The 25,319-nt window shown below is 44.7% G+C and overlaps 1 protein-coding gene across 13 annotated transcripts in view; it reads right to left on the reverse strand.

The window, feature by feature from the left end:
* The window catches only part of TEAD1 (TEA domain transcription factor 1), a 262,078-nt gene that overhangs the window by 185,200 nt on the left and 51,559 nt on the right, over positions 1 to 25,319 (reverse strand). For 2 of the 13 annotated variants that reach the window (XM_027115343.1, XM_027115342.1), the window contains exon 1: positions 15,374 to 15,520. The exons of 6 other annotated variants lie outside the window; for them this stretch is intronic. In XM_027115343.1, the coding sequence (XP_026971144.1) occupies positions 15,374 to 15,499 (126 nt within the window). In that variant the 5' untranslated portion in view covers positions 15,500 to 15,520. Of the gene's footprint in view, positions 1 to 15,373; positions 15,528 to 25,319 lie in introns of those variants that run through there. 5 more of the 13 variants (XM_027115347.1, XM_027115346.1, XM_027115349.1 and 2 more) reach the window with 4 other exon arrangements.

The following is a 25,319-nucleotide window of genomic DNA, read 5'->3' on the forward strand; positions in this document are numbered from 1 at the left end:
CCTACAGGATCGTATTTAGTAACTGCACTGCCCGCACTGGGTATTATTCCTACCTTATGAGGTCCAGAGGCCTAAATAAGTTGACTGAAGTCACATATGCTTAATAGTCATTGCTCCAGATAGAATGCACGTTCCACGGGAATACTGGACTCAAACTACATCCTCACTAGACAGTGAGTTGGAGGCTGGATTCGAAAGGGAGAGAATGTAGGCAGTGCTGAATTCTCAGCTCTGTCCACAACTGACACCATGAAGCACAGTCTAATGAATTCCTAATGAATAGTTATGATACTGACTCACCTCCCTGGGTACTTGGGAGGAATGTCAGACACTAATGATGGTTCATCGCTTTTGCATATGTAAATGGGGAGAGCTGTTATTTTCCTACCATTTCAGAGGCTAGCCAAACTTGCTAACAAGTGGCCTGAGAAATACGGGTGAGGATCTGCAGCCTTGTTTTGAAGGCAGTCTCCAGAGAGACGGAAGGTCTGCTGTGCAGTCAGTATCAGCCAGTGAGCCTTAGTGTCATACACTCCAATTGCCAATAGGTTCCCTCTAATTTCAGCAGGAAGGAGCAGATAATTACACCTTCTCCTTTTCGAAAATCACTTCTCTATCAACAGGATCCATCAACAAGCCAACACCTCTTCACCAAGACCCCGATGCTGAGCACCCCATCAGAGGTCTTAGCATTACCCTCCTGAGATTCCCTGATTAATTCTCCGCTCCATCAGCTCCAAGTACTTGCCCAGGTGACAGCTCGAGAAAGGCTCTGATTGATTTCATGCCATGTGGTTCTGCATTACCAGCCTTTGAGGGAATCACCTTCCCCATCCCCTTAATGAATGTGTTAGCCATTAAGAACAGAAATTCCTGTCTCTTCCTTTCCTCTTCACCATCACCAGGCAAGCTTCATCACTGCTCTCCATCAGTAGGCTCCTTCAAAAAGACAAGGCCATACACTCAGGTCCAGGCAATCTATGCCATCTGACCATGCCAAGAGAAGACTTGCTATCAAGAACAGTGCACCTGTAAGGGGAGCGTAAGCTGGATGACATGACCTGTAGCCCAAGTCATGGATCCCTGGAAGGTGGGTTGTTTAACCTTGGGAAACACGTTTCAAAGCCAGAAACAGAAGCTTCTTTAATGCTCTAAGAGGGAAAAAAGAAAAAAATGCCACAAGAGTTAGCAGTAAGTAGCATTTCAAAAGGAACATTCCTAAGCCCTTTCCCAGGAATAACAGTCAAAGAAAACCCCCCAAACTAACTCCTCCATTCCAAAAGGTCTGTAGAGTGAACACACATTTCAAGTAGACTCACCAATCCTAATGCTTAAACAAAGAAAACAAATACCAGGAAAAAAATACTCCTTAGTCACTAAGTCATGGGTAATGTTACTTTCTTAGGTGGTGAGATTCACCATCAGCCTATCAGGATGCCTCAGAATTTTACACGACAATGAGTACAAATTAAAAATCAAAAGTAGACAGTTCATATTTTATTTTACTTTTTTTAAAATTTATTTATTTTTGGCTGTCTTCATTGCTGCGCGCAGGCTCTCCCCAGTTGCAGGGAGCGGGGCCCACTCTTCACTGCAGTGCACAGGCTTCATTGTGGTGGCTTCTCTTGTTGCGGAGCACGGGCTCTAGGCGCGCGAGCTTCGGTAGTTGTGGCACTCAGGCTCATAGTTGTGGCTCGCGGGCTCCAGAGCCAAGGCTCAGTAGTTGTGGCACGTGGGCTTAGTTGATCCACGGCATGTGGGATCCTCCCAGACCAGGGCTTGAACCCGTGTACCCTGTGCTGGCAGGTGTATTCCTAACCACTGTGCCACCAGGGAAGCCCCAGTTTTACTTTTTTTATTTTTTATTTTTGGCCACACCGTGCGGCCCGTAGGATCTTAGTTCCCCAACCAGGGATCGAACCTGTGCCCCCTAGAGTAGAAGCACGGCGTCTTAACTACTGGACCACCAGGGACATCCTGACAGTTCATATTTTAAAAGCTACCAGCACATCAGATAAACACATATGCTGCGTTTGGTCAGACCCTAAGACAAGCATTGCAAAAGAGTCCATCTCAGCCCCAGGTCAGAAGGAATGCCAAACAAATGGGCCTCGTGCAATCAAGGTGCTGTTCCCTAGGTGGCAAGTCTGTAGGCACGTGGGTGGGGAGACATGGGGTGGGGGGTTTGTTGTAAGAAGGCACCATCCTTCTTACAAAAGCTGGTGGAGACTCACTCAGTGTTACACAGCTCATTGCCGGCCAGCTTAATGATGTGTTGGCTCTGGACTGACTCCAAGTCCCAGCAGCTGAGCTGCCCGGATGCAGCTCCTTTGGCTGATGCGGAATCCTAATTCTGCTGCATTAGGAGTGGCCCTCTCCACTCTCCACAGAGAAATGGCCCTAGGCTGCCTTCTCCAGTTTCTATGATTTAGGATGCTTCCCCCATTCTAGCCATGCCTCCGTCTACCCTGGATTATTACACAGCATGCTGGGTGAAAGCAGCAACAGGTAAATCCAGGGCTGACTTCTTCTTGGGTCATAAGCCAATCGACAAGGAAAACTGGAAAAAGATGGCATTTGAAAGTGCTGAACTGTGAGGACCAAGCTCTGCTCAGGGTCTTCAGCTGGGTACAGTGGCATTCAAATGCTCTCTAAAGACCCAATGGATCCATGAGACTATCATCATCACCGCATCAGAGAATCCAAAATTTAGGCTCCAGCATGCCCAGAAGGAAAAAACTCCTCTTTCCTGCCAACTTAGGGTAACCAAGAACACAGTACACGGCGACAAATGTTGCTCCTTTCCATCCTCTCAACCATCACAAATCATGTTTACATTTTTGTGCGAGTGTTGGTCTGGCCCATCTTACTTTAAATACCCATTTCTAATGCATCTGATCATAGAGATACTGATCCCATATCATACATGAGTATTTTCTGAGTCCCAACACATGATCATCAAACTCCTTGGGAGCAGAAACAGAGCTTGTGTGACCTCTAGGACCGAAGGCAGTGGCATGTAGCATTAGGACACTGGATCAAAAAGAGGGACAGACTGAACAGCAGGTAGAACTATCTGTTCCAGTCCCATAGTGATTCCACAGTTATCTGAGAGAAAGTGTATTCCAGGAGCTCCAGATAAACTGCTTTTATTGAATTATGCTTTTACGTGATACCATCAGCATACCCAGAAACGTCCCATGAATTAGTCACTGGATGTACTCCAAGAAGTTGAGTATGTCCTTCATCACATTACACAGATTGCTCTTTACAAAGGTCCCAATGGAAAGTTCAATAACCAACAAAACACCACGTGTTTTTCACCTCGTGTTCACCCGACTAGGCTTCCTCACTCACTGCCAAAGAGCACTAAGCCCCACTGGCAGGCCCCTCAGACAGAGCACGGTGGTTGTATGGTTGGCAAGTTTGGTTTCATTCCCAAACCCGCTTTTTGAGGTCCCTGCCTCAATCCTCTTCTTTTTCTTCCTTCTTTCCCTGCTTCTTAATTTGTGCTCTTCTACAGCCTTGCAAGCTGCCTTAAATTCACTCTGAAACAGGACAGGGCAGAATCACGAAGGGGAAATAATTTCTGTTTTCTTTTTATTATCTGTTTCAATTCAATATGATCAAAGATTTATTGAAACCCCCCATCCCATGTCTCCCCACCCATGTGCCAGGCACTAGAGAGAGGAAATAAACATGCTCCCCTCCCTGCCCTCAAGGAGCACCCTTCCAGCAGGGAGACACAGAAGTAGGTTAATTATCCTTCAAGACTTCAAGCCACTCGTTGGGAAGCCACTCCCGCCATGTTCCTGCAGAAAGCACCTTCGCTCCCCAGGACAAATGAACCCTCTCACTCACTGCACAGGAATGATCCGTCTCTGTGGCTGTCAACCCTGGGGGTTTGTGAGATCTTTAAGGCTTAGGTCCATGCCTTTAGTCATTTTCCTGTCCTTGGCATGTAATGAAGGTCTGGCACACAGTCAGTGCTCCCCAAAAATAATGACCCAAAGGGTGCCTAAAATAATGAACCCACGGGTGAAGAAATGAATGAACAAGTGCATGAATATAATATGTCAAAAGAGGAATGAACTAAGTGCTGTTGGAGCACAGAAATAGGAGCTGATTCTGTCTCTCGGGTCAACAAGGGCCTCATGGGAGGTGATGCTTAGGCTGGTCTTGAAGTCTGAGCAGGACTTACGAGGCCAATTATGAGAAAGCTCAGGGAGGCCTGTGCAGAGATGGGTATCTGTGAAGGGGATGTGGTGAAGAAAAGACAAAGCAAGAAAACAAAAGGTAAACTGAGCCAGACCACAAGGGGCCACACACACAGCAACAAAAAGTTTGGGTTGTTTCATTCAAAGGCAACAAGAAAACGCCAGCAATATCAGGAGTATGCAAGCAACTCCTAAAGGGGGGTGTGTGTGTTAGTGTATGTGTGTATTTGGGGGGATAAAGGATGAAGAACCGGCAATTTTATAAATTTGGAATCCAAATTGTTTAATCAAAAGCATTTTCAGGGCTTCCCTGGTGGCGCAGTGGTTGAGAATCTGCCTGCCAATGCAGGGGACACGGGTTCGAGCCCCGGTCTGGGAAGATCCCACATGCCGCGGAGCAACTAGGCCCGCGAGCCACAACTACTGAGCCTGCGCGTCTGGAGCCTGTGCTCCGCAACAAGAGAGGCCACGATAGTGAGAGGTCCGCGCAACGCGATGAAGAAGAGTGGCCCCCGCTTGCCACAACTAGAGAAAGCCCTCGCACAAAAACAAAGACCCAACACAGCCAAAAATAAATAAATAAACCAATGAACCGACATTTTAAAAAAAGCATCTTCAGTGTGGTGTAGTCCAAGAGAGTTCTCTAGATAAATTCAAGTGTTACAGTGTGGCTCATCCCTTAAGCGTTCCAAATTTATAAAGGCCTTTTAATGCACAAAAAGACAATTACCGTTTATACAGGTGTGCTTTAAACAGCCTAGAACCACAGGATTCACTCTGTTGGTGCCCAGTCACGCAGCTCTTCCAATAAATGCTCTCAGAGCTGGTCTTGGAGGGTTCCACGTATTTCCCTGGTCCCTCGCGGATAGCGCGGTCATCCTGAACCCAACGTGGGGACTAGACTGCTATGCTTACACAGTGACACATGTGTGCACATGGCCAACGTGCAAATGGCAATGTGAGCAAGTGTATCAACAAACCAAAAATGTATGACACTGCTTGTTCACAAATGTCTACCCGTTCCCAGCGTCACTGATACAACTGAGTCCCCAACCCTCCAATGAGAAACACATCTGCCATTTAATGATGATAACAGGGATAGAGCAGCTGCAAAACTGGTCTTACACTGAGAGGGATGCAAATTCAGGGGCCAATTAAAGCCTCACCCTTGCCCCCATCCCTGCCCTCCAAATGGAAAACCGGTCCTTGTTTTATACCCAGTGCAACTTCAGCAGGAGAAAGAATCTTGGCAGGAAACTGGCTGAGGCAGAATAAGTATTGTTCCCCCTTAGACAATACACCAGTCATTCAAATTAGCAAATATTACTTGAGCACCTACTGTGTGCACAACACCAGCTCTAAGCAGTCCATAAGCGAGTCAGGGCATGTAGTGGGGCAAGAAACCCAGGCAAAGAGAGGCATGGACAGAAAAGCTGAGGCACCCAACTCTGAAATCAGGCGAAACATCTGCTTCACTTCTGCAAGGCTCAAGGTGCTCTGAAGGGAAGCGGACTCTGGTCATGACACCCGCCACCGGACTCCTTCCTCCTCATCCCCAACGCTCCCCACCCCAGCAAATGAGGCAGTCGTATCAAGCAAAAAAGGCAAAAGGCCACAGCTTGATTCAATCAATATTTCTACACCTCCCCAGCACACGCACACACGCACAAAGGAGGAGTGAGTCTCTTTAGAAAAAAAATAATAATAAAGGGGAGAGATATGTATTTCCTTCCAGGATCTCTGCCTCCTGCAGATTCTCCTAACCCTGGTAGAGGAACAAGGAACTCCTCTCTGTAATCAAAATGCATCTCCAATTACATTTACACCATTTCCAATTACACCTGTGAACTGCCGCTAAAGCCCTCCCCGTCTCGGGCATTCACGGTGTTGATGCCTGCTCAGTCCAAACGACTAATGAGGTCTTTACTTACAGGGCGAGACTTGAGAGGCTAAAAGGCCCAAAGACAAAGCAAACAAACCCAAACCCTCACAGACACACAGACCTGGCATACCGGGCACTGACACCTTCCAAGTCACGTTTCTATATTAAGGATCTGTCTCTAAAATCACCCAAGAAAATCCAAAAAGGGTTTTCCAGGCCCTGGGTGAGGGAACCCAATCCCTCAGGCTCCCTCTGAGGGATTCTGCTCCTCAGAGAACCTCGCTGAATCAGCACCCAAAGGAGGGCCATCATCTCAGGCTTCTCCCATCCCTTCCCATGCAACTCGTCACCAAGAATGTCCACGCGGCCCCTCATCTCTCAACTGCATCCCCTCCACTCCTCTCCACCCCCACTAACTTTGCTCCCGTCTCACAGGCAGGACCTCTTCACACCTCTCTGAGGTGGGCTGTCCCCTATGTCCCCAAACACCACCACTACCAACAACCTAGTTCTGCCAGGTTCCCAACCCTGGGAAGTACATAGATGGCTTCTTAAAAATACAGATCTCAGCCCTGATGCCAGAAGTACTGAATCAGAATCTCCAGCTCATATATTTTTAGTCAGCTTCTCCTGTGCTGTTCTTCAGACAGAGTTTTCCCAAAATGCAAATATGACTTTTATCCTATGCTCACTTTAAATCTTTCAGCAGAGGCCCACACCCTCCAGGACCTAACTGCATAACAGGGCACCCATGGCCTTGACCACCTGCCCCCAGCCTGCTTCTCAGGCACCTGTGCAGTCCCCCACATTCCAGCCAGAGACCACTCCAAGGTGCCCAGACACAGCAGGCTGCCTACTTCACCCCCTCAGCCACCTGGGCCCCTCTGCTCAGCTGCTTCTCTCACCAGCAATTCCATCTAATGAATGTCTACTGGTCCTTTCAAGACCGAAGCCACCAACCTCTCCTCTGGGAAGCCTTGGCAGATTCCTCCACTAGGAGATGTCACTTCCATGTCCTCATAGCACCTCAAGCAAACTTCCAACACCATACTTGGTACGCTTCACTGTGATTTCTCTTAAGATACTGTTTCCAGCTGATCGGTAAGTCCCTTGGCATTCCTATGTTTAACGTCTCTCACTATCAGATGAATTGTTGGAACTCCAAAAATGTTTGCTAAGTGCTTTCCTTTGTGGGCACCCCTACAATTCCAGGGAGGACACTGTGCATCTGGAGAGTCTATATGGCCAAACAGTTAAAAATATGTGTATATAAAGAGTATATAAGACTTTAGAATCCCAGAGGTTTTAATTTTGAGTTCTCCACTTGTTAGCTGTGTCTCAGGGTGTTGTGTGTGTGTGTGTGTGTGTGCGTGCGCGTGCAGGTACAAAGCAAAATGAGAATTAACATTACATACCTGTTGAAAGATTAAACGAGATGATCCATGTAAGTATAGATGTCTCAATCCTCGGCAACCATTATCTACATTACTTAATCTGTATGTTTACAGATCAGTGGGTATGTGTGCACACGTCTTGAGCTGTGCCTGACACGCTGAAGGTCCTCAAATAATTGCTGAATGAACGTACACAACTATAATACCTACTTCTTATATATGTCATTCCTGCTATACTGCAGATTTCCAGAAGACAGGGGCTCTGTCCCATTCATTTCTGTACCTCGTCCCTACCCCAGCTTGATAAAATTGTTCGCTTTAGTTTAACATAAAATATTAATACAATCTTCGTGACTATTAAGAAACTCATCCTTGTCTAAGGAATCACAAAGACAGCCTCAGGCATACTCTAGACCAGACCCACAGAATGAAATGAAAAAAACGCAGTAGCTTAACACCTTCCTCCAGTCTCCAAAACCCCTGACTAGCTGGCCTCTACTGGCCCCCCACCTCAGGGTAGGGCCTGTTGCCCGACAAGCCACAATCCGAGGGCTGACTGGTGACACACACCCCTCCTCCCCAGTCTGTGGCATCCCCCAGCCCTGCTGCAGCAGCTGCTCCACCTGGGAGATCAGATCTGGAGCCTGCCTTTTCAGCTCACAGCAAGTTCACCCCCCAGGGACCTGGGGGCTGCGATTGCTGGCCAAAGTGTCAGGTTACCACAAAAATAACAGCGGGCCCACACCAGGCAGGCGTGCAGGCCAAGCGCAGGAGGGGAAAGGTGAGAAAGAGAGAACCAGGAGAAGAAAAGCAGACATTTGAGTCTGTGTCGAAGAGGAACTGGGCTTTACAAAATGTACTTTAAATTCATAAGTATACTCCTAACATCACCACTACAGCCCCTGCAATAACTCATTCATTTAGCATCCAATCCAGAGTAGCTTATATATTATTCTTAAGTATGTTGAATGTGCTTTTAAAAACATTATTTTAAGGCAAGAGGGGGATGGGTTTGTTTGGGTTTTTTTTTTAAAGTTTCCTTATTTAATACTATTTATAAAAGTCAGATTTGGGTCAGTGAAGATTTTAACAGGAATTCCCATTCAACAAATTCCTGATATTACTCAGCTTTAATTTTCTCAAAATTAAATCCAAACATGACAGAGCTAATTAGGCCTAGTGAAGGAGGGACAGACCTTCAAAACAGAAAAGGCCAATAAAAAGCATTTATGTATTCTTTTTCCCCTAAAATAAAATTACAGTTCACTCCTGTGCTATCCTCTTGCAGGAACACTGCTGGCTTGATGTGGTCTGACCCAGCCTGGGTACTTCAAACAAAGTTAACTTCAATCACTACAGGGAGTTAGCAGGTTATTGCATCTCCATCCATTGTGCTTTCATCTTGGTTTACTCCACACACTATGCCTTTTTAATTGGCTTCTCGCAACTGTTTCATAAGAGAGTAGATAGGGACCCAGCTATTAGGAAAGATGCCCTTCTTCCAGCTGGGCAGGTAAACCCCAGACCAGGCAGTGAACCGGGTGGGTGAAGTTTCCCATTGTAATCTCTTACATGTGAGAAGCGCTGTGAATGCTCTGGCAGGGGAAGACGGCTAACTCCAATAGGCACCTTAGATTCCCAGCCTGAAGGTGTTAAAAGAGAAAGAAGATTTAAAAAAAAAAAAAAATCCAAAAGGGGGGAGAAAAAGGATTCTCTGGTTGGTTGGTTGTTTGTTTTTAAGTTAATTTTGATGGAGAAAGGTTCCCCAATGTCATGTTATTTTGCAGTTATTGATTTATGTTTCATGTTAAAATATCAGGGTTACAAGCATTATATGGCACAGCAGTAATCTAAACAGGACTCTATCTATTGCAAATGTTTAAAAAAGGAGGTACTTAAAATGACAATCTTAGTGGCAGCCAACAGCAGCTAATAGACATGCAGACAGGCAGATTCTGTGTGTTTTATTTTTTAGCTTTTAAGAAAAACTAGCTCTCTCCCAATCAAATCAGTAAAAACTTCAGAAAAGGAACGTACTACCAGCAGAGTTTGAGCTCTACAAATTTAGAAGAACACCAAATAAATAGTGAAATGAGAGGCAGTTTCATTCTGCTTTAAAAACAGTCAGTCTAGTTCCGGGAAGACAGGACCTCATCCAGCTCGCTCCTGCTCATGTGGTCAGAATTCACACAGCTCATGCAGGACACATCACACCGTGCAATTATCAACCAGCATTGATTGCCACTGCTAAAAGATCTTTAATAGTCCTGATTTTTACCATAAAAGCTCTCATTATTATCCCAGCTCTCTTTGCTTGTTCAGCGTGCCTGGTCACTTACAGGAGGAGGAGGAAAACCCAGGGACTCGGCTCATCTTTCCCCAGCCGTGTCTTCCAGGGAGTGTTCGTTTCCCCGCAGCGCAATGCCACGCCACTGCACTGGCCGGCACACTGGGTTTAAAATTAGCTGAGACCTGGAGAGCCACGGGTAACCTTCTGACAAGGTTAGCCAGCAGAGCAGAGCACGGCTCAGCGAGGGACATTAATAAGAAGCCAAGGAGAGCCTTTCAACAAGCGTATTAGGGCCTCTTGGAACCCTTGCAGTCTGGAAGCTGGGGGAGCTGGGGCCCCCGCATCGGGAGGCTGACCTAGGCTCTTATTTTTATCCCACCAAGTCAGCAGCTTCCTTTACAGGCGATAAACACAACCTCCAAAAGTGTTTCTCCAAGTTTATATTCAAAATACTCAGTCGCTGATTATACAAATAACTTGTTAAACTCTAAACTGGATTTAAGAAATATAATATTTATGGAACGCTTCTAATTATAAAGTTAATACCCACAGATGACCAAAAAAGTGGAACGTTCAGAAACATACATAGGAGAAAATTAACTTTACCCACAGCCCTCCAAACAATAGTCAGTGCTAACAATGCATTTTGATGTACATCCTTGTACTAGTAACATTATTATTATTATTCCCTACAGTTTTGGGTTCTTTTATTGTCCACCTAACATTTTACATTCAGCATTTTCCTGAGTCCTGAAATATCCTTTGTATTCATGAATTTTAAGAGGTATAGTATTCCATGTCATGGATATACCATTATTTGACTATTTCCCCATGGCTGGACATTTAGATTTTGCCCAGCTTTTCACTGTATAGCAAACATCCTTGTAATGATTTCCTATGGACAAATTCCTAGAGTCCAGGGGCAGGAAAAACTTGAAGCCACTGGTGAAGATTGGGAACCCCATGAAGACAGGGACGGTGCCTGCCACGTGTAGTGTTTTCTAATTAAAGCAATGTGTCTCAGTGCTTTCCAAACAGAGAACCCTGAAGTCTAATGTGACACGTTCCGAGTGCCTACCAAGAGGTCAACAGGGCCACAGCACCACAAAGGTCCCCTGAGCACTGAGATAAAGGAAGGCAAGCAAGGAATGGATCTAACACCTCCGAACACCTGTCAAAGGTGATTCAGATGCTGCTCCCACCCCCTCACGCTGCCAGCCCCCATCAGTACCTCACTTGTACAGCCACCCTGCTTGTTTCAAATACTGAAATACTTCCACACGAACTGGAAAGAGTCAGTGGCCCAAGCCCACTGAATGCCTGTCTCCCTTACCTCCCACCCCTCTTCCAGTGCCCCCAATCTTCTCAGTATACAACAAGTACATGTAAGTGCCTGGCACACCTGGGGGCCTCCAGTGTCTTCCATTGGGTCCATGTCCACACTGTCTGTTAAAATACCTTAAACATCACCCCTCTCCGCACATAACCTATAACCCGGGATTTGCTTTTTAAATTTTGTTAATCCTCCCCTCCAACCAGCTCCTCAGAGACCACTGCTTAAAATCTTATTCACCAACGCATCAGCGCTGTCTCTGAAATTCATTAAATTCCCTAATATTTTATTTTTAAAATTGAAATGGACACTTAATGGGAAGAACTTCCCGAGACGGCGGCTGGGGTGGGGGGCAGTTCCCACCAAGTTATTCTCTACAGAGCACAGTGAGCTGGGTTAGACAAAGACGAACATCACAGTCCTAAGAGTCGCGGACCTAGTACGAACACCAGTGACACTGGTTCCCTGACGGTAAAAGCTACCTGCTTAAATCACATGAGACTTTGAGGAAGTCTCAGATCGTCAATGATAGTCTCAGCAAGCTAAAGCAAGAATACTGAAATGCTGAAGTCTAGGAATAAGAAGAGTCGGTACAGCCTAACTAATGCCCCGACCACCCTGGTACTGGCTCACTCTACAATACCAAAGCAACATTTAGGGCTGGGCATATGACTATGCACTTGGAAGCATGACCTCTACCTTAGCCCTCCCTTTAGTACGCTATTTTCTGTGGAAGAGAACAGGTAACTAATAAGTGGAAGAGAGTTTTGTTTCCTCTAAATGTTTTTGTCCATCCTCTACTGGGGGTGCCAGGGCAGGAACACCAGCCAGGAAAGGGAAGAAAGACAAACAAGGGGTCTGTAAAATCAGACTTTGAAAACCAAGAAGGGGTCAACCTGGATGCATTACAGCACTGTCCAGCCCAGCAGCTGGGATCATGGCCCAAGCTGGAATCAGCTCAAAGACAATGCCTATCCAACACCTCCATGATGGAAGAATATACTCAAAATTCCAAGTCACTGTGGGTGCTGCAGCTTCTTTGCCAATTCAGCAAAATTCTAATTAACGGATATAAAAAATATTTTTGATTCATAAAATCAGATGTAATGGCAAAAGTTTAAGCAAATGCCTTGTAGTAGTAAGTGGAGATAATATTCACAAGTAACATATATTCAACACTACTGTGTGTGAGGAACAGGGATCTAGACTCGATTTTTATTATTTCTTCTAATCCTCATCACATCTATATTAGGTAGAGATGTAATATTACAATATTGATTATTCAGATAATGAAGCAAATAAGGTTTAGAAACAGTAAGTCTTTTATCCACTGGTCAAACAGAAATTCAAACCCAGATCTATCTCACCTTGAGCCCAAGGTCTGTCTTTGTGAGACACTGAACCTCCCATCGCCGGAGGTAATCAAGGAACAGTTGAGGAGGGATGCTGTGCAGGGGACTAGAGTAGGCAGAAGAATGTCAGGGAAGGTCCATTCCAGCCCCTGATCTATGACACATGAAAACAAATTGCCTACTGTATGCTGGCTCTGTACCAGGTGTGTGTGTATGGGACATGAGGAGTAAGAGAGACCCTGTAAATGAAGTGAGCACACTGTTAGAGCTGAGATAATGGACAGCCGCTCTATTTTTCTGCTCACAATAAAAAGCAACTGAAAAGCAAGGCCAGTGGAGAGTCCAGACTCTTGGCCATCGTGACTCCAGCAGAGCTGGCACATGGCAAGCACTGGTGTCTCTTTCTCCCTCTCCAGAAATGCAGTGGCACGGATGAGAGCCTCGCTACTGCAGGGCTGGGAAAGAGTTGTGATCCCTGCACCTGCATTTTGTTTTCAACACAAAGCTTATATTTACAATGAATTAATGATTCACATTTGCACTGGAAAAAAACATGAACACAACCAGAAAAGGAAGTGAATGAACAAGTCACACAGGAGAACAAGCATATGACAAAATACGCATCTTCCCTAGGAGGGGGAAAGAATGGCAAATTCAAGCAAGTTTAAGGTGTTATTTTAAATCTCCTAATCAGCAAACCTTAAAAGACAATAAGAACATCTGTAGTGAACATGACACAGGAACTATGCTAGTGATGTTGGGGATGTGAAGATCCAAATGGCTATACTTAACTAAGCGCCTCAAAAGGCTGAAATTCTTCGACCTAGTAACCTTAACCCTAGAAATTTATCAAAAAGAGAAAATCCCACGGTAGGAAAAAAATTAGGAGCACAAATATCTATATTACAGAATCATCTATAATACCATGAATAGCAGAATGACTAAGAAAACTACAGTACATGAATGCAAAGGAAAACTATGCATTCTTTTACAAGAAAAATTTTTAAAAATAGACAGAACCATGAGGGAAAGTTTCTCAAAGAATATTCATTTTAAAAAGCAAAATACAGGGGAACTCCCTGGCGGTCCAGTGGTTAGGACTCCACGCTTCCACTGCAGGAGGCACGGGTTTGATCCCTGGTCAGGGAGAACTAAGATCCCGCATGCCGCACAGCGTGGCTAAAAAAAGTAGATAGATTGGTAGATAGGCCGGCAAAAAGAGAGATACATAAATATATAGCAAAATACAAAATTGTGTGTATATGTGTATATATATATAATTATGTGTATATATATGTAACTACAACTCTAGTTTTATGCATATTTCTACAGAAATAAAGTGAAAATAAAAAGGAAACAGTTACTCTGTTAGGAGGGTGACATTACAGATTTTTATTTTACACTTTTTTATGTTCCATTGTTTCTGTAATTTTTAAGAAATTATTCCGACTTTAAGAAAATTTAAGGAAACTCAGGTACAAATTGAGGTATTCAAGCATCTGAATACAAGAAAGCTTAGAGGTCAGACATTTGTGGATACTTGAATCCTCTTTACCACTAGGATCCACCCAACCAATCTCCAAGGTCTAGCTGCAACCTTCAAATGCAAACACAATACACAGATGATAGCCTACTTCAGGTAGATCTAAGGACTTCATGTTCCTCTAAACATTTCAGTAGCCATGATAGCTAATACCTGCAGAGTGTATATTCTGTACCTGGCCCTATTCTAAGCACTTAATCTGTCAATGCATTTAACTCTCGTAACAACACTATTAGAAAAGTACTATCATTATTCCCATTTAGAAACAAGGAAATTAAGACACCAAAAGAGAAAGTAAATTTCCCACCTGGCTCATGGATCCTCAAAGCCAGGATCTGAACAGTCTGATTTCAGAGTCTAAACTGATAATTACCCAACTAGACTGCCTGTCTGTATAGCCAAGTCTCCCAGCCACTGCTCTGTTGGTCCTCTTTTCTGAAACGTCTTTCCTCCCCTTAGCCATCTCTAAGGCTGCCACACAAAGGCCACCTCAAGTGCTACCTCTTCAGCGAAGCCTTCCCTGGCTCTCATGCAGATTTGCTGTGTTTCCTCTATCTCATGGAACTTTAAACACACAATTACCGTTTCACTGATACTGCTTAGTAATTTAATTGTTTGAGTCCTTCTTCCTCAGAGAATACAAGTTTGGGGTGGGGAGTAGATAGAGGTATTCTTTGTATCTCTAGTCACTAGCCCAATGTCTGGCAGGTAACATGTAATCAAGGAAGGAGGGAGGGAAGATGGATGGATGGGTGGCCGGACAAATGCATGAATGACTTCTCAGTAAAGGGACTAGAGAACTAATTCATGTGTTGGTGGGTGAATATTTCACACATGCTTGGGGTTAAAATAAAATGGGGCGTTGAAAAGTATGCATCCTCAAAAAGGAAGGAAAACCACTACAAGGATAAAGCTTGAGGACATTATGCTAAGTGAAATAAGTCCGTCACAAAAGGACAAATACGGTATGATTCATTGTATATGAGGTCCCTAGGAAAATCACTCTCATTGAGACAGAAAGCAGAATGGTGGTTGCCAGTGGCTGAGGGGAGAAAGGAATGGGGAGTTATTGTTTCACGGGCACAGAGTTTGTTTTCCAAAATGAGAACAGTTCTGGAGATGGATAGTGATAATGGTAGCAAAATAATGTGACTGTACTTAAATGCCACTGAACTCTATACTTAAAAATGGTTAAAATAGTAAATTTATGTTCTGTACATTTTACCATAATTAAAATTATAGATAAATAGGTAGGTAGATAATTAGACAGATAAAACAGGACCACAAAGCAAAGAAGTCAGACCAAGTCAAAATATACCTATAGTGCAATCCAAACATAGCCCTCAGTGCCGGAACACTCACCACTGCACATAGATGCTGCATGTATCGTTCCAAGACTCTTCCCCTCTCAGCAAGGATAATACTTCCTCCAGGGAGCCTTCTTGGATACCCAAGTCCAGTCTTGGGGGGCCTGCCACATGCTCCCATAGTACCAGGACCCTGTACCAGAGCCCGTCAACAGGTCTATCCAGCCAGTGTCAAGCCCGTGAAGGCTGCACCCTTATCTTGCTTAGATGCGTCCACAGGACCTGACTCAACAAATATCACCTTTAATAAGTACTGAGTCAATTAATTAACTGCTGAGAAAAGGAGAGGCTAGACTACTGCTCTGATTTTCAAAGCTTACACGCAGGGTTGTCTTAAGGAGTTGTTAACAAGGCAAGTTAATACATCGGCCTTCCATATCCCTCGGATATAGAACCCACTGATATGGAGGGCTGACTGGACTAAGCCATTTCACATAAGGGACTTGAGCATCCACAGATTCTGGTATCTATGTGGGCTCCTGGAACCAACTCCTGCAGATACCAAAGGACGACTGTAACTCACAGAAAACCCAAAGATTTTCTAACTTGAAACTGAAAAAAAAAACAGTGGGGGATCCAACCGCAGAAGATTGCCAGACAGGTTCCCACTGCCCCTCTACCTCCTCTATTAAACAGAGGGGATGTTCTTCGTGAACACCCCTCCCCACCAAAGTTAGAGCTCCACGCCCACCTTCCGATACCCAGGCGGAGACCCAGGTGCCAGGCGCAGCACAGGGGCTTAAACGCATCACCTCTTCAAATTCTCTTGAGGTCAAGGGAGTATTTTCCTCTTTGCAGGAACAAAAGTTTAAACTGCAGTTTGATCAATTTGTCAGGCACCTGTTCTTCGGGCTAAAATTAGAAAACATTCTTTAAAGGCTGGTAAATCTTTATCGATACTGAGGGGTCAGCTCAGAAGGCGGGGGCAGTAACTGCTGTTCTTTGCCTAGTCCATTCTTTAAGGCGGCTGGTACCTGTACTGAATTTCCTCTTGTACGTTTTTCTGCCATATAAATTACTTCATCACACCGAAATCTGTTCTGCTGTATACACCTCCAAGTCTACTCTTGGTACATGTTTTGCATAGGAGAACAAATTTTTGGATTTGCTACTGGGCAAAGTGTGTTTCCTTTCCCCCTCCTCCTCCAATCACCGGGCAAACTATAAGAGTGATGCTGAGAGGCAAGCAAGGCTCATCCACACTGGAACCCCACCATGCAGAGCATATAGGACCCAACTGAAGAGTACAAATGACTTCCAGCATGACTTGAGTTGACGTCAGGGCACGTGCACACATTTGAGTTACAGCTCCAAACAGGTCATGCTGATATAACAAGGAAAGATTATCAAGGTAAGAGATAGACCTGCCTGTGGGTTTCTGGAAACCCTCAATCAGTAAGCAAAGTCCTCACATGAACCTTAGGTTTTGTTCTTACCCATTCACAATAAAAATCATAGGTAAAGGATATTTGAGGATCTAAAATAGAGGAGCAGACACTCAGAGGACATTTTTATATGGAGATCTTGATTACTACTTCTTTTTTTTTTTGCTTAGTCTTCCATTTATTTAGTCAAACCATCCTTATTACAAAACATGTGAATTATGGAGACAGAGATGTATCAGCACACAATCTGACCCTTAACTTCTGCTGGGTAAGATAAGACAGAACAAGAGTATAACCTTTGGCAATTCTTTTTTTTCCCAAGCCCAGGCATGGGTGGATTGTCCAACACTTAAATATTTTTAAAGTCCCCTAAAATATTATTGACCACCTCATATATATATATATATATATATATAGTTGGCCAAAATGTTCGTTTTGTTAGTGAATACGTTGTTCAATACAGTTCTTGGTGAAGATGAAAAGTGTGTCTATCTTTACTTAAAACCGAATGAACTTCTTTTTGGCCAACCCAATATATATACACACATGTTCTGACAGCATTTTTGCTTCTGAAGAAGCAGACTATTTCTCACAAAATAATAGAAAATGGTGTTTATAATTTTGTCCAACTGTTTTTAAAGGTTTTACAAAATCTTATAAGAAAATTATGGGTAAATTTAAAAAAGAAAATACATTCTCATGCATAACAACTCATTTAAAAGAGAAGCACCCTTCCAATGCAGGGGGTGCGGGTCCGATCGCTGGTCGGGGAACTGGGATCCCGGCAGGCCGCATGGTGCAGCCGAAAGATTAAAAAACAAAAAAATAAAAGAGAAGCAAAAGCTTCACTTGGCTGTCTACCTCAAAGAAACATTTCCTGCTTCCCTCCCCACCCCACTTTACGTATATTACTTTGTGAATGGGTAAGAATAAAAAACCAAGGTTCCAGCTGGAGCCCATCACATTCCACATGACCATCCAATTTGATAAAAATTCTCTATTTAATTAATATGTTCAAGCACCATTCAATAAGCTTTGAGGATTATACCTTCATCTGAAACTTAGAATACAGTGAATTTTCATAGAGTTTTTTTAGTTTTAAGAACAACCATTGATAAATTCTATCTTCAAAGGAAGAGAAGTGATCATGTCTATCCCACTTTACAACTAGTTGAATTCAACAAAATATCTAGAATCCTAAATACAAATAATATTTTCAATTCCATATTCCTTCTTTAAATTGAGTTCATTTTTATTTTAAGATACATTGCTTCCATGCAAACCTGTGCTTCCTGAAAAGTTTGTTCTAGGTGGGGCAGTGGCACCAAAACAAACAAACAAAAAAGTCTAGGAAAAAAACATCTCTTTGGTCTTAATAGGCTGTAAACATGTTCACATATTCCAGTTTTGAACAGAAATAGTGAATGCGAGGAAGAAAAAGGATGCGGTTGGAATTTCAGGATATTACGTGTAGATTCATAGACAGAAATCTGAAAGAACTTAGCCAGAGTAAAGAAATACCATAATCATATTAACATTTTAAAGGAAATTTTGTTCACAATTCACGCATACTGATGCAGTGGTTGAGGGACTGCCTTATCTCCTTCTCTAGATGTCTAGATAAAGCATGGTCTACTATATGCTACTTCTGCAAGGCTGAGACACAGAAGTCGTAGGTATCTGGATTGCTCAAAATTTAGATGGCTGTCAGAAAAAACATACAAGCATTTGTTCAATTAGCCTTCAACAGGCATGTGGCCAACTCTGGGCCAGGCACTATGCTGGAGAGATAAAGATGAGTAATAAACACGGGCCCCACCCTCAAAGACCTCACAGTTCAGTGAGAGGCTGATACATCAGCTGACACCCAGAACAGTGCATAGCACGTCGCAGGCACTCAAAAAATATAAAGCAGGTTAGGAGCCAGGGAGGGCAGGCAAAGATCGGCCTGAGGAGCTGGAGTTTAGCAGGGAGCCTGACTCTTAACTTGGAGGGCTGGGCTGGAATGCACACTCCACCACTCTGCCGCTGTACGAGGGCAATGCATTTCACATTGCCACGCCTCAGTGTCCTCATGTGCTCTCTCCTAGGGTAGTGATGAGCTAACACACATGGAAATGTCTGGAATGGCAAATGTGTTAACCCCATCTCTGCCCAATGGCTACCCCAGGTCTGGGGCAGGGACCAGAGTGGCAGAGAACCACTGTGGGAGGATAAGATTTTTTTGCTACTTCTTCTTCCTCTCCCTTTTCTAATCCTTCCTGCAAAACCCCCCTTTCCCCAATGCTGACTGAGCAAGACTCAGAGTGAATGAACCAAAAAGGAACTGGGAGGAAGGGAGTGGGAAAGAGAATCCTGGCTAACAATAAAGAAAAGAGAAGATGGCCATCCTTTGGAAGGGAAGCCATCAGTAGTTCTAAACTGGAAAAGGGAAAAATAAAAAAACAAACAAAAAAACTCCTGAACCAGATACCTAAAACATTTCAACTTCTGCTGGTTAGACTACTTTTCTGGATAGCCTCGGATTCTTGCCAATTAGCTGTAGTTATTTTCTTCCCATCTCCCTGTTTGAACTTCCTTTACTAAATTAAAGTAATTGCAGCACATTAACATTTAATCAACACAAAAGAAAGACTAAACCAAGCTCAAATATAATTTTAGAGCTTGCATTTTCTTTTTTTAAAAAAAATGGGCGTTTGTGTATTTCTGTGTATCTAGTGGTGAATGCACATTTGTTTACAAATATATGTACATGCACACATATATGTGCATTGTTTAAGTAGGCATGCATCTATATACAAATATAAACCAACCTTGTAGTTGAGGCAAGTGTGACAGATACCAGCATCTGTATCTGTATCTACCATACCCGGAGGCAGCAGGAAAGGTAGTTCAGTGTCTACTCCAGAATCCTGCAACCTCACCCTGCACCAAAAACTAAGGTCCCACGCAATGAAGAAGCCCTGAAGTTTCCAAGAAGACCAGGGCTGGAGGGCTGGAGGTGCTCGAACTCCCTGTGACTGGACCCAGCCCCTAAAGAACCTCTCCCTCTTCCTGGAAGAAAGCTTTCCTTTTAGTAAACAAGGGCCTTTGTCCCAACCAGGAGAGCTGAAACTGCTGGGGGTGGGAAGCAGGGGCTCCAGAGCTGCCTTCATGCCTGCAAAAGACCACAGCCACACCGGGGGAGCTGGAACCCTCAGGCTGCTGCCCCTTAACTCTCTTGAGGTTAAGAAATGCTGCCAAGTTCACTGTCATCCACCTCAGTAGGTCTTTACTTAGAAGCAGCTGTGTCCAGAGCCCAGCGCTCAGGGCTCACTTCTCACAGCACCATCTCGTGTGTTTCACAACCACCACAAAGGCAAGGGGGGTGGTATTACTCCTTTCACAGGTGAGGGGTCTGAGGTTCAGGAAAGCTGATGGGGCCAAAGGCAGACACCAAAGTGGGTAAATGGAGGAGCCACCAGGCCACCTTCACACCATGATGACTGGCCAAGGGAGAAGAATCTGAGCTCCCGGGTTCTGGTCTCAGTTCAGCCTCTCATCTAAGGTGTAATCAATGGCGAGTAGGTCTTAACTTTGTGAGCCTTAAGCTCAATGACTATAAAAAGAAAAAGAGGGAGTTCCCTGGTGGTCCAGTGGTTAGGACTCTGTCCTTCCACTGCAGGGGGGGCACAGGTTCGATCCCTGGTCAAGGAACTAAGATCCTACAAGCTGCGAGGTGTGACAAAAAAGAAAAAAAAAGGGGGGTGGGGGTGATAAATACATAAATAAAAAGAGGAAAAAGAAGCCAACTTTTGTTCTGTATCTCGTAGGACAGTCAGATAGGAACACTCTCTGTGATCATTACTCAACCCAATTCTCAAAGGCTGGGTGGGTGGTTTTCCTGTCATCAGCTCTCACAGCATACAACACGTCCCCTGCCATCGACGTCCTGCCATTCACCTACTGTGCCCTGAGGAATCCCTCCACCGCCTGCCTCCCTGGAAGGCATCAATGATCCTTCTCAACAATGAACTCAAGCAAAACAGGCAACCCTTGGGCAACACCAGAAGTCTCTGTACTTATCTTTACTACAACTGATACTCAGTTTTTACGCTGTCCAACCCCACTGTAAGTTCCTCACCCGGAGACCCAGCCTTGACTTCTCTATATTTGTCATCACTATGATACTACCACTACCACCATGCCTTCAACCATGGAGTTTAAGCAAATATCCACATGGCAACATTTTCTGGGTATCCGCTAGGCCATGTAAAATAAAAACGGAAGTAGGGATTGGTTTTTTTAAGAAAAATAATATGGTATGGTCTTGGCCCCAAACAACTCACAATCCAGTGAGGAGGATGGAGACGTAACTGACTGCTGGGATTTGCTGAATCATTTGACACTGGAATTTGCCAGTGACTGGGAGTTGGAAGGGACAGTGACTCTGAAGGATAACAGAGTCTGCTCCTGATACTATCTCAAAGGATATGATGACCGGCTGACTTTAACAAGGTGGAAATTTAATAAGGATAAATGTCAAGTTATGCACCTCGCTAAAAAAAAAAAAAAAAAACACGCGCGCGCACGCGCACACACACACACACACTCACTCACAAGTATAGGGTAGAGAAGATCACATGAGAAAGTCTTAAGGGACTGGGTTGCCCACGAGCTCAATGACTCAGTGTGATGAGGCACCTATAAAAGCTAACGCAGTATCAGGCTGCCCTGAGTAGACTGCTGCATTCACAGTAATACCCCCACCGGTCCTCTACCCCACCTCACTTTTCCCAAGAAAAGTGAGATCTCAAATCTGGATTCCAGCAACCACAGGGGATGAATGGTCAAAAGTGAGCAAGTTTCAGAGCGCTGACAGGAGTGTGAAGCCACATCCTAATAGGAATGAGGATCACGAAGCTGGAGAATGAACAATTCACAGGGCCATGAGAGTCATTTTCAAACTAGTCTTGGGCTTTACCATTCCACTCGCAGGAATAGGTAACAGAGATACAGTTGACCTAAACCACAGAGGCACTGACATTAACCCAAAAGCAGGGGTTTAAAAAATGAGAGGGAGCAGGCAAAATGAAACAGAATTACCTATCTCATTATGAAATAATGTTACCAACTGCAATATCATAGTTACTGACATGAAAGTTATAAAAAGAAAATTCTATTTATAAGAAAAAGAAAATTACAAAATACTATAGACAAATACTACAGACAAATTTCATTTTGTAAAAACAACAACATATACACATATCGAAAACTGCACTGAAGGGGCTTCCCTGGTGGCGCAGTTGTTAAGAATCCGCCTGCCAATGCAGGGGACACGGGTTCGAGCCCTGGTCCGGGAGGATCCCACGTGCCGCAGAGCAACTAAGCCCGTGCGCCACAACTACTGAGCCTGAACCTTAATAGAACCCCTACTTAAAGTACAGCCTATGGACTGGCACTATTGGCATCATCTGGAAACGTGTTAAAATGCAGATTCTTGGGCCAAGTCCCAGCTCCACTAAATCAGAACCTGCATTTTAATAAGATCCTCGAATGAATCCTATGCTAACAAAGTGAGGCTGCTGGTGGTCTACAGACTACCCTCAAGAAGCAAGGGCCAGGGGCACGCTCATCCCACAAGATCTCCAAAGCCCAGAAAAGCATCTCATTTGTTCACTCACTCATTTATTCAGTCATTCACTCACTCAACAACCATACATTAAGTTCCTATACCATGCCAGGCACTTTTCTAGGTGCCAAGTCCTGTTCTAGCCAGGTGTGACTGAACAGTAAGGATTCTCTAATACTAGAGAGAATGGCCCAGTCCAGCTGCCTGCCCACAAAATCCAGCTAAAAGCAATTTAAGTGCCTCTGAATTCCAGCTCCTCCAACCCTAGCCCAGCACCTCAAATGCTTTGCAGGTGTCAGGGCTGCTATCTCGTCACAAACCACCAAGGACCCATCCACACCATAGCCACCGCCCAATGGTTTGGGCACAGCCCCTTTATATTTCTGCAGGTGCTACATTCCAAAAATATTTCTTCTTATAAAGCATGGCAGGAATTCTACACTGAGGGGAGAAGAGAGGTTCAAGAGGGGCCTTATTTTTCCCAGGGGAGAGAAGAGACTAAAACCTCTCATAGAGAGGTTTACATTTTCAAAATGTATTTATTTTATCAACCACATGCTCGCAAGTCAAACATCCCCTCAAAGACATCTTGCAGACAGAGATATTCTGGGAACATACTGGAGGCAGCTTATTTATCTGCAACTATTATAAGACTAGCCCGAAGGGATTAGTATCAGATGCTCTCTCCCGCTGAAATGACTGTCTGCCTGCCTGCCATCCTATGCCAGGTCACAGCTACTTCATGCCCCCAAATAGCCCCTGCTTGGCCCTGCCAAACTGCCTCTACCCCACCGGTCCTGGAAGAGCCTTCCAATTAGCCCAGGTCACTCCTGATGGGAAGGGCTAACAGTTTGCTCCACGTGTTCTGCAACATCTTTGCTCCTTGCAGTCTGTAAACCGACAATGGAAAGTGTAACTAATATACAAACGTAACGTTAATATCGAACACTGCCACAGTGCTGGAAACCCCTGCGGGCTGGGGGCTGGTAAGATCCCCTTGGGGTTCACTGTCTGAAAGGGAGTTATAAGAAAGTATACTCCAGCCAGCTACAACTGTCTCTTAGCTCTCTCCTTCGCTATCTTTAATCAAGTTATCCTTTGGGCCACAAGATCTAGCAGTTAGGAACGCTTTCCTATCTCCTGCAGTCCTCTCTACCTTAGCCTGTTAACTGTCTCCTTCCCCACAATGAGCATCTTGGGATCGGGGTAGCTTTCTGTTCAGTGCAGCATCTCTGGAGCCCAGCAGATACCTGACACATCCAGATCTTCAGTAAATACTGACAGAATGACAATTCTTTCATCAAGCATTTAATGAGTGCTGAGTTTTAGGATTAAAATACTAAATACCCAAAGATAAAAAAGTAGTAAAGAAACGGTTAGCCCTTGTTGGCCTTTGGAGACTAAACAAAACAAGGAACAAGGACTATGAAAGCCTGGATGCCAACTCCGATGTGAGGGGTGAGGGAATTCCTGGAGCAGAGCAAGCCAAGTGCAACAGAAATGGAATTTTCTTATCCACAGCATCTCACACAGATCCACCCCCAGTCTGTAATTCATTGTGTACTGAATGCATTTCCCACACACCAGCCTCTTATTCTGCAACTGGCCAAATTTCTCATCTGTCTTTTAAAATATCGGTATATACTGCATGGCATATCCTGTCTTCACCCTAAACTGTTTTATTACAAGGAGAGCCACCCCTCATAATGGGGTGGACTTCTCATAGGCATTCTGATTTCATTCTTAGTCCCAGCTGTAAGACTGTTAGTGTCCTGTTAGGAGGGCAGAGAGGTGCAGTGATGCGCAGGCCTGCCATAGGCTGTGCCCCTGGGACCCGACTCACACCTCTTCACTCTAAATCCCGTGCTCTCGTCACCTACCCGCTTCCTCTCCCAGGCCTCGCTCTCCACCTAGCATCGCCACGTAACAGAAACGCAACACGAGCCACATGTGTCATCGCACATTTCCTAGTAGCCTCATTAAAAGAGGAAAAAAGACGAGGTGAGAGAGTGGCATGGACATATATACACTACCAAGCGTAAAGTGGACAGCTAGTGGGAAGCAGCCACGTAGCACAGGGAGATCAGCTCGGTGGTTTGTGACCGCCTAGAGGGGTGAGATAGGGAGGGTGGGAGGGAGGAAGCCACAGGAGGGAAGAGATATGGGAACATGTGTATATGTGTAACTGATTCACTTTGTTATAAAGCAGAAACTAACACACCATTGTAAAGCAATAAAGATGTTAAAAAAAAAGAGGAAAAAAGAAACACGTGTTAATTGATTCTAATAACATCTACTAACCCAACAGCCCAAATATTATTTCTACCTGTAATCAATGTAAAAATAGCTGCCAATGAGGTTTTGTTTGTTTGTTTGTTTTGCAGTAGGCGGTCCTCTCACTGTTGTGGCCTCTCCCGTTGCGGAGCCTCCGGGCGCACAGGCCCAGCGGCCATGGCTCATGGGCCCAGCCGCTCCGCGGCACGTGGGATCTTCCCGGACCGGGGCACGAACCCGCGCCCCCTGCATCGGCAGGCGGACCCTCAACCACTGCAGCACCAGGGAAGCCCCTCGTACTAAGTCTTTGAAGTCCAGTGGCCATTGCACACTGATGGAGCATCTCAGTTGAGGAGCCTCCTTCTGAGTGCTGAACAGCACATGTGGCTGGTGGCTACGTACTGCACGGCACGGACCTGGAGCGAGCACTTCTTACACGTGCTTGAATCTCACAGAGCCTAACACCTGTTGTTTCCAAGCACATAAAGCCTTTTCAGTGGCACTGACTTCTGTTGTATTTGAGTTTGGGAAGGGCCCAATTGTCAGTCGACATAGGTTCTCCATGTTTCAATGACTTTCAGGTCCATCCTTCAAGTCTCACCGTAGGCACCACTCCTTTAAGGAAGCCCCCACTGACCATCCCCCCAACAGAGCCCTCCCACTTCAGACAC

The sequence above is a fragment of the Aethalodelphis obliquidens genome, unplaced genomic scaffold, assembly GCF_003676395.1.
Source record: "Aethalodelphis obliquidens isolate GAN/ISIS:26980383/991018 unplaced genomic scaffold, ASM367639v1 scaffold14, whole genome shotgun sequence".
Classification (NCBI taxonomy): Eukaryota; Metazoa; Chordata; class Mammalia; order Artiodactyla; family Delphinidae; genus Aethalodelphis; species Aethalodelphis obliquidens.